General features: G+C 36.0%; 1 protein-coding gene across 1 annotated transcript; it reads right to left on the reverse strand.

Moving 5' to 3' along the window:
- Window positions 1–1557: 1557 nt before the first annotated feature.
- On the reverse strand, window positions 1558–9242 carry LOC107839084 (DDT domain-containing protein DDR4). The gene is made up of 11 exons (XM_016682433.2): window positions 9003–9242; window positions 7676–7786; window positions 4825–4911; window positions 4704–4741; window positions 4487–4568; window positions 4206–4312; window positions 3984–4137; window positions 3784–3876; window positions 3498–3612; window positions 2882–2924; window positions 1558–2199 (listed from the first exon to the last, which is right to left on the reverse strand). The coding sequence occupies exons 1-11, from the start codon at window positions 9105–9107 to the stop codon at window positions 1794–1796; spliced, it is 1341 nt and encodes a 446-aa protein (XP_016537919.1). The 5' UTR covers window positions 9108–9242; the 3' UTR covers window positions 1558–1793.
- Window positions 9243–9765: the final 523 nt, after the last annotated feature.

Here is a 9765-nt window from a genome sequence, read left to right on the forward strand (position 1 = left end):
TGAATCCTACAGCTCCAAACTTTTTCATCACATATGTGTCTCCAGACAAGAGGGAGCTCGAGAAGTCAACATCATAAAACTCAGCAAGGACAAATCAATGACAAAATCTTCTTCGTTGGAAGAACAAAGAGGAGTTGGGAAAAAACTACTAAGAGTTTCACCAAGGCATGGTTCAAAACTTCGTTTGAGTTCTTCTGCTACGAGTTTGGGATAGCTTCCAAAAAATCACTTTTAGAGGGAGTGAAAAATATCTAAAGTGAATTTTTCGAAAGAATAAACATCATAGGTTCTTCTAGAATATCCTAGTGTAGTATCTTGACTAAATATTTTGTAGAATTATCTAGGTATTCTAGAGTAGTGGATGATAAAGATAACTAGATTTTTCTTGTAGATGTATCTAAGATTTTCTAGAATCATCCATAGGCAAGTATAAATAGGAGTCACATTGTATATTTGTAATCACCCAAAAACAAATCCAATACAAAGCATATAAAGTAGTCTTCTTTTATACCCAAGCTCTCTTATTCAATATCTTCCTTCTACTTTCGTAGTTTCCTCTTCTTTAATTGAATCTTTCTATCTTAGTTAACGATCTTGGGCTAGCAAAAGGTCTCCCCATTTACACACTTTCATAGTTTCCTCTTCTTTAATTGAATCTTTCTATCTTAGTTAACGATCTTGGGCTAGCAAAAGGTCTCCCATTTACACCTTTCTTCTGCTATTCTCTACGATTGATTCATTCTAAACTGCAACAAATTTATCCTTAATATTTCATTTCAATTGGAATTTGGCTATTCACCATGTAAGAGGGTGGAATCCTAAATGAAATCTGGACTGTTGACTTTGATTTTGCCTACTAAAACGCGGAATATATCCATTCCCCATATATACCCTAATTCTTTTCTGAAGTTTATCTGCTGTGGACTAAACAATGAAAAAGAAACGGCTTAAACCAACACCAAGGGAACGCAGACAATTCTGCTAAGGATGTAAGCCTAATGATTTTACAGAAGCAACATAGAGGCACTATCTGGCCACCATCGCAGGTTCCAATAGATATCTATGTTGCTCGAACTCTTCAAAATTGTCGATTGGATTTTGTTGAATCCGTAGTGTATTTTTGGAGGACCGACATAGGCACGACAATATATTTGGAGAACCCAGGTACCAGACATATACCAGGCAAAGCTTTCAAGTTTTCAGGTCTCGGGCGTTCAATGCTTTTTACATCTTTTTATAATGGTGTGCAGATACAGAGTGATTCTAAGATGAAAACCAACAAACTGGATATATAAGTGGAAAGACTGGTCACACGAGATCTCTTAATGGAAAGACTTTATAACTCACCCATTTCAAATAACTCCCTATATTTTTTTATTTGAGCTTTCACAGAACTTCTATGTTGAATGGGGATAATCGTTTACTGGCAGTCATCTCTCTTCTCCTTTTATTTTAGGTTGCTTAACAGTGCGGAAAAGCCAAATTCAGCAATAAGCAGACGCTCAGGGGTACACTCCGTTTGCAGATAACTGGCAACCAACAATGCACAAGAGCACCTTGACTCAAGTAGCTTTACTAAAAACTAACGAAGCATTAAGTGAACTTCTACAAGTTTACAGACAATTTTCTGAAGCTATGTTGCTAGCTATTACTATAGGACAAAATTATGATTAAGGAGGTAGCATCTGATTTGCTTTTCTTAACCCATATTCATTTGGCTTGGATGGATAATAGACAAAACTGCACCAAAATAGAGATCAGTTATGGCATGTCCTGTTGCAAATGCATCTTGATCAGTTTTCATCTTCTGAATCAGGAATGACAACAGACTCAGCAGCTGTATTGATGCTAGGTCTCTGCCTCAACCTATTCTTCGCACCTATATGAGTGCTTCCTGGAACAGCATAGCCAGTCACTCCAGCCAGTCTCTTACTGTAGCGACAACTGCTTGGCCTGTGATATATTTCCTTCATTGAGTCAGTACCATCTTCATCAAAATCAGCTTCATCAACCTCATCACTGGTATCATCCACATCATCATTGCTTCCTTGAGGTCTATCACTCTCGGCTTCACTGTCTGTGGTGTCACTGCTTATTGAGTTAGATGCTGGAGAGGAGCCCAGCGAATTGGTTTCATTCCTAGGGTCATGCTCATTCAGTCTAGTTCCTTTTGTTGGATCTTCAGTTGCCTTCCTTTTGCTAAACCAGAAATTATTTGCCAGTACCAAGGTTATCAGTATTGGACAAAAGTCATTGTGCCACAAATGGAAGAGAACTTGGGTGTAGATCTAATGGTTATAAAGTCAAAACAACCTTTTACGTAAAACAATTAGAAGAATCTATTTTTTGGAAAAAAAAAAGAAGACTGCCAACCATTACTGCAACTATAGGTGGTTGCACAGTATGCACATATGCTAGAGTAGATAGTTTATGCTCACATCATTCTTGTTGACAAGACCATGTACCAGGTGGTTACTGCCAATTAAGATGCATGCGGTTCAGGGGGTCAAATAGTACATTAGGTCTGCATAAGGTCCAGTAGGAGTTTATCCATTTTTGCGGCAATGACAGGGCTGAGGGCATCACTTGGTGTAAGGCAAAGTGAAGATTGACACTGCAAGTGTAACAGGCTTGCAGATTCAGCTACGAATCCTAGTAATTTTTGAGAGTTTCCAACCTAATCACCAGGCTACTATCAGTTTGAAAGCATTTCAAAACTTGCCAACTATAATCGTAAGATTTTCAGACTAAAAGGTATCAGTCTTTACGTAGGATGACTGTAGTTGATTGAGATTTGAGTGACATGCATAGAAACTGTGTGACAGTACCTATTGAAATAACCCAAGACATGAATAAACTAAGCCATCCTAGCAAGACTTACTTTGTTACTTCTATGGCCTCTTCGATTGCTCTGTCAAAATCATCTGCAGAATATTTACACTTGCGTAAGCATCCACGGTTTGGAGCATAAAAAGAAAATCATTTAGAATTCTATACTATCTGATTATGCTGTCAATATTTCCGAAGGCCTCCTAGCCCCCCACCCCCATCACCCAACCACAACCACCCAAGCATGTGCCACACTCATATAAAAGTCTCATTGATATCTTCCAACATGATTTGAAGTTAATATATTATTATCAAGCTCATATTTTTTTTTTTTGGAGAACTGGTAACTTTGTACTCATCAGAATTTAAGAATATGCTGGAGACCTTTTCTAACAAGAAAGAAAAAAACAGAAAAGAGATACTTGAAAGGATCCTAAAAATCTAGAAATTGATCTGAATCCCCTAATTCTATCTCATATTTATGCAATCCCATGTATTAAATAAAATCACACTTTAAACTTACGGAAACATAAAATTCCCTAGAATTGCAAATGTCACAGTATTTCAGACCCAAGATAAACTTTATTTGTTTTAAGCTCTGCATTGATGAGGGAATTAATGATCAGAATCAGAAAACATTGATTAACAAAACGAGTTCATATATATACCGCATCTGTAATTGACTGGCCTACGAATCCGACAAGAACGAGGAACTGCAACATTTCTTAAGCTTTCTACAAGCCTTTGTTCTCTTTGTTGTCGCTTAAGAGCCTTATCTTTCTTCTGTAACACGAAAACATCTATAAGACTTCTGCACAAATTTTCTTGGAACCTCAGCTAATAGAAACTATGACTAAAGCAGTAGAAACTTCTGCATAAATTTTCTTGGAATCCTCAGCTAATAGAACCAAAAGAAATGCGACAACTCATATAAACTGTCTGAATGATACTAACCTTCTGAATTTTCTGAAGAGCAGGAATAGCATGAGCTTCAACAGCCTTGCCCACATCAGCTTCCCATTTAACTTCACTTGATGAGAACTTGTCCTAGCATTGATAGCAAAAGAAATGTGGTGACTGTTGAACAGTTAAACCAAGAAGAACTGTGGCCTAACCACAAAATACAGTTAAATTAAAGAGAACTGTGGCCTTACCACAAAATTCTGAAATTCGTCAAAAGTAGTAGCAAGTGTTTCCCACTGAGAAGTGATTGCTGATATCCTTTTCTTATCATTTACTTTTGACATGGACTCAACTTGATAAACTTCCTTGTATAATCTATGACCAATAGTTTCATTCCCATCATACCTGTCATGCAATGTCGAGCTGTCAAAAGCATACTTGCATATACTAAATGATACACGACCAAAACTTACCAGAATGAAACTTCATTTCCATTGCCCCCAAGCTTCTCTTTGTGGAAAGCAGTAGAATCAGTTCTATTCTTAGTTTCATCATTGATGTAAGATATGGTGTCATCTTGCTGCAAAGATAAAACAATGTTTGTGAAAAACAGTAAAAGCAGCATTTATTAATATGTTAAAGAGAGATAAACAGCTTATACTGTTTCATCCAACTTCTGATTGTAGATGCAGAAGAGTGGGCACTAAAGAAATCACAGTAATTAGAGAAGGAACAGTAAAAACAAATGCAATACATCAGATCGAATTTCACAGAGTGCTTTAAGGATAAGCAAGCGAGTTGTCGGGTCGAGTGCCTTGTATGTGGACATCTCCTCTCTGAAAAACGAAAACATAAGTTGAAGAGATATCTGACATCAATATAAATTTATCAGAGTAGTTTCATTTCTTTGAGAGGGAGGCCATTAGTTTCATTTCTTAGGGAAGGAGAGAGGACAGAGAGAAATTTGGTACCCCTTTTTTGCAGTCAAAGGGAAATCCCCTTCTGCAACCTGCAATGAAATGCCAAAAGGAGTGGAATGAAATCTTCACTCTTGGATCAAGCACAAGCCAGTCAAAAGCAAGAATCACCTACCCATGGCCACCACATTTCAAGTTTCTTACTTAGTGCTATCACCCATCCATTAGAATCCTTCAGCAGTTTACTCACAGGAGGTATCCCCTGAGAAATATGCAAAGCATGTTAGAACAAGAAAGTGAAAAAAGAATTAGCAAGTTTATAATTTTAGAGTCTCTTACAACCGGAAAGGAATGCTAACTTTTTAAACTTGAAAGCAGAATGGAAACATTCAGAGACAAATTTGGGACATAAAACTTTTGACAACTACTCCACAACCCATTATTCTAATCCACTTTTAACTTGTCACAAATTTAGCATTAGTTGAGAAAAATGTGGAGCCACAGTTTGACTTTTGCATTGGAAAAGAACAAAATAGAGGATAAAGTTGTACGGTATAAAAGTAGGCCTGCAAAATTTTACGTTATTCAAATGTAGTAGAACACTCTGTTCAAGGAAAGTGGACCACAATTTGGGACAAAAACAAATGTATAACAAATAATGTTGACAGCAAAATTAACTAAGAGTTTCTTGCATAGTTACTAGCACGATATGCACTGCTTACCTTCTTAAGACAACCTGCAAATTTTGTACAAGTGATTACCATACATTCCCTTTTTAGAAAGTTCAAAAGATTTGCTTGAGCTATTTCTTTCCAAAAGCTCCGGTTGTTATTTTAGCTTATTACCCAATAAATGAAAAGGTTACTAGTCAATTTTCACTGCCTATCAGCATATGTACAATTTCATGAATTGATCTTATCCTCGAGAACACAGAAATGCCGCCAACTATCACCACTAAGAGCACCCATTTATCAATTATCTTTCACAAGTTAGTCCATTTTCTATATAAATTTTATCTAGCAGGCTATGCAAAGTCACGAAATTGACAGTATGAATTGCAAACTATGCAAAGTCATGAAATTGACAGTATGAATTGCAAACTTCTTTGCCTCTTTTTGAAGATCCAGGCTGTCATATGATACAGTTCCCAGGTCATGCTATTGATATCTATCATACTGAGTCAGCAAAGACAATGTCTGTAGGAATCAGGCAGTGTTGTCAAAGGCAAAAAGAGCAAGAAAAGCTCTAAGGTCCATCAGTCTTCAAGTACAAAGTGCAAATAGAGTGTGGGCTTTAATGAAGAAAGATACAAATAGAGTGGAAAAAATGTCTGTGTAGTCCAAGACTAATAATTATAAACATGAATAACAAATATAGAGGCAACAAAATTTTAAAAAAAATTGCAAGAATGCCAATGTGCCTTAGAGCCTTGATAATGACAGTGAAGCGCCTGCTAAGCGAGGCAAAATGCTCAACATGTTTCGCAACGAGCTTCAGGGCATAAGCGAGGTTAAAGCGAACCTTTGACAACTATAGAATCAAGCATTGCTGATCTTATAAAATCAAATTAACATCTTGAAGTACAAAGTTTTACTTCCACATCTTTTCTTTAGTAGTGTGTATTCTAAGCAAAACTTAGCCTCAAAATATAAAGCTCGCATTGCATGTTAGAAAAATATGGTTGTCAGCCACACCAAACATGCATGACATTTTGTTCAAACCCCCATCTGGTGAAGAGAGAAAAATGTTTGCCTTTGCAATATCTCAAGGAACAAGATTATTTGCTCCATTTTTTACTAATCTTTTCAATCCAATAACACGTAAATATATCAAATTGGCCAAAAGGCAACAAATCTGATAAACTAATTTTTATCTTTATTGTAACTCCTGGGTATGTTGTTGTTGTTGTTGTTGTTGTTGTTGTATTGTATCCCCTCGAACAAGGTCATTGCTGCATTTTTTTGGTCCAATATCAGATCTAAAACAGAAAAAGTATCAAATTGATCTTAAACTCATCCATGAAGAGGAAAATACACGATTTATGCTGAACGCAAACAGCATAAAGACCCTAGAAAATATAACCACCATCATAACTCAGTCTGATACAGTCCAGGATTTCATGGCTATTGAAATCTTAACATAAGTAACATTTTAAAAATTTAACAGGATTTTTTGGTTGTTAGCTGCAGCTAAAATTTACAGATAGCAACGAACTTAACTAAGAATGATAAGGTAGTCAACATGGGAAGGAACCTAAACAAAAAGGAGTATAGTTAATTTTAGCACATCCAAGTTAATGGACTATAGCGGGAATTTCAATTACAACAACAATACTTTCTTCTAGTGTGCAGGAACAACTTTAAAATCTACAACTGTTCAGTTCTATCAAAGTGAGATTATAGATTTCTCATTCTCCTTTCTTCTGTTTTGTCTTTTTTTGGTTTTTGCACGAGGATAAACTTTTATTGTTGAGTAGCGGCAGTGAGAAGGTGTTGGTGGTGTATTTACATCTTAGGATTTACCTCACAAGAACAACAATGAACTGAGGAAATCAAGAACAGGGTCTACATCTGTTACAAAAGCCATCTGGAAGCAAAAGGTAAACAAAAGAAACAACTTATGCCTATGGCTAATTAAATTTTCATTTTTGCTTTCAAAAATTCTATGGTTCCTTCCCCTCGAAATAGTCCACCAAATGCCTGTCGGAATGGTGTACCAGATATGGGAAGTAACCTTGTTTATTTTGTTTATTTTCTTTCTGTGCCGGCTGCACATGAAGTTAATAGTTGTTTTGGCATGGATATTCAAAATATTGACAAGTAAGTAGATCTGCTGGGTGAATCACAGTGTAAGAAAAGATGGTTGATATATGTGCATCATCTCCTTTAAAGTTACCTTGCAGTGGTACTAGAGAACTAAAGCTAAAGGCTACTACTAGATCAAAAAGATGTTGGAAAACACAATGCAAACTCATAGTTGTATACACACAAATAGTAACAAAAATAACACTAATGTAGAATCCAAACCTTCAGAAGCATTATATGCAACTCAGCAAGATTATCATTAGGCTCAATGAGGGCTGTTTCTATCTCCTCAGCTGAAACTTTCAATTTGATTTGAAACACTGGCTCAAAAACCTATAAACATTTTAAAAGAACTTCAAGTACCTTCAAACTATACATCCAAAACATTTATATGATCTACATATCTACAAATAACATAATACTCGTTAGAGTACATGTACAAGTATCAGAAGGAAAAAGTAAGCTTGCATACCATTTAAACATATTTCAAATGCAACTATGCATTTTTACACTTAATGAAAATCCAGTCATTATAATCTTTCATTTAATAAAATAATTTCTTAATTGTTAGTTGCAAGGCAAAACCTTCAAATACCATCAAAATATACGTTCATTTTTTTATATCTAAGCAGTAATCCCACCAGCATGCACAAAAAAGAACAAAAAACCATTACATTACTCATTCAGTCATTTTAGCAGGCATGAATCTTATATAACCAAGTTACAACCCATCACAATAATCAGCCCCATATGGGTATGCTGCATATGATTGGTACACACACACACATATGGAAGCACACACCACCCAAAAACTACAACAACAAGAACATACCCAATGTAATACCATAAGTGGGATCTTGGGCTGGTAGAGTGCATGCAGACCTTACCCTACCTTGGGAGGTAGAGTGGTTGTTTCTGACCGACATTTGACTCAAGATAAAACATATCAAAGCATATACTATAGAAAGCATAGAAGAAAAAGGGAACAACAACTATAGAATAAAATAATGTGATGATTAAAGTACAAGCGACACTAGAAAGTAACAAAAACACCACACAGAGACTCAAATGTATGAAGAAGCTGGCTTGTCATTCACACAAAAACACATCTCATGCAACTTCTCCACCTTATTTGAAGCAAATAATGAACCATCCGTCCAACCCAGAAACTCAAATGTATTAACCACAAAATCATATCCACATTTCGTAAAGCTGACTCGCTTACTATAGCGCTAATTTCTCTCACCAAATAGCATCTGCACCGATGAAACTTCACAAGGACAAGAGAAAACAATCATTCAATGAGGTATAGTACCACACAAGAAAGAAAAACCCTCAAATACGTTAAACATGTACATGTACAAACACGAAAAAACAAAACGAACGTACGATCCATCTTAACCACACTTACTTTGCGTATACAATCACCCACACACATCAGATGAACATATATAGTTTTTTCATGCATATAATCAAGCAAAATAAAGTGCAGAAACATGCAATTTTCTGACGAAAAAGGTTGATTTTTTGAGAAATGGTAAAATCGTACGGTGAGAAAGTTGAGAACGGAGGCTAACTCCCACCGATTACGAAGCTTACGACGTTCGAGTTCCATCTCCGACGTCGACTCCGGCGGTGAGTCCACTGTTTCCATGTCGACGGCGTATTTCTGTTTCGTCGGAAACCGCTTTTCGCCGATGAGTTGATGAGAGAATTTCGGAATTTTGATTGGAAAAAAGAAACAAGTTGTCTTGAGGGCTTCAACTTTCCCGCCTAATTTATTTACGTTGGGGTAAATTATTTAAGTTCGTACTCAGGTTGTATACACGGGCCGGGTGCCTCAGGTTGCCGAACCGAAGCCTACTAGAAGCATGTGTGCTTGAAACTTTGGAATTTTTGTCAAAAGTGTTTGTATTAAAAATTAAAAATTAAAAATTAAAAATTAAAAATTAAAAATTAAAAGTTAAAAAATAAAATGGAAAGAGAATAATTAAAAAAAATTCTCTTTATTATTGAAAGTAGGTCTAGAGTAGTTTTTTAAGAATCAACATGGGTTGTGATGCTATAACGGACTGCTTCATCCTTAATTAGAAGTCTTGACTAAGGGCTTTAGGTGTGGGAAAAAGTTTGTTTGGAGCGTCGCCTCCAGAATGGTACAGTATATGATCCAAATTAGTTCACACTCCAATATGAATAACGGAAGTTGACAGAGAAACTGGTTTTATGTGAAAATTTATGTTGTAATTGAATTTGGTGTGGAAAAGTTATCTTATGATTGGTTTTGATGTAATTATTAAAATAGTAGTATATAG

Source organism: Capsicum annuum, chromosome 8, assembly GCF_002878395.1.
Source record: "Capsicum annuum cultivar UCD-10X-F1 chromosome 8, UCD10Xv1.1, whole genome shotgun sequence".
Classification (NCBI taxonomy): Eukaryota; Viridiplantae; Streptophyta; class Magnoliopsida; order Solanales; family Solanaceae; genus Capsicum; species Capsicum annuum.

Excerpts from the sequence above, each read along its gene's own strand:
- LOC107839084 (XM_016682433.2), bottom strand. The coding sequence starts at position 9,107 with ATGGAAACAGTGGACTCACCGCCGGAGTCGACGTCGGAGATGGAACTC. Across the intron at positions 4,742-4,824 it reads TTGAAATGTGGTGGCCATGG|GTTGCAGAAGGGGATTTCCC; the intron begins GTAGGTGATTCT and ends ATTTCATTGCAG. Across the intron at positions 2,200-2,881 it reads GAGGCCATAGAAGTAACAAA|CAAAAGGAAGGCAACTGAAG; the intron begins GTAAGTCTTGCT and ends TTTCTGGTTTAG.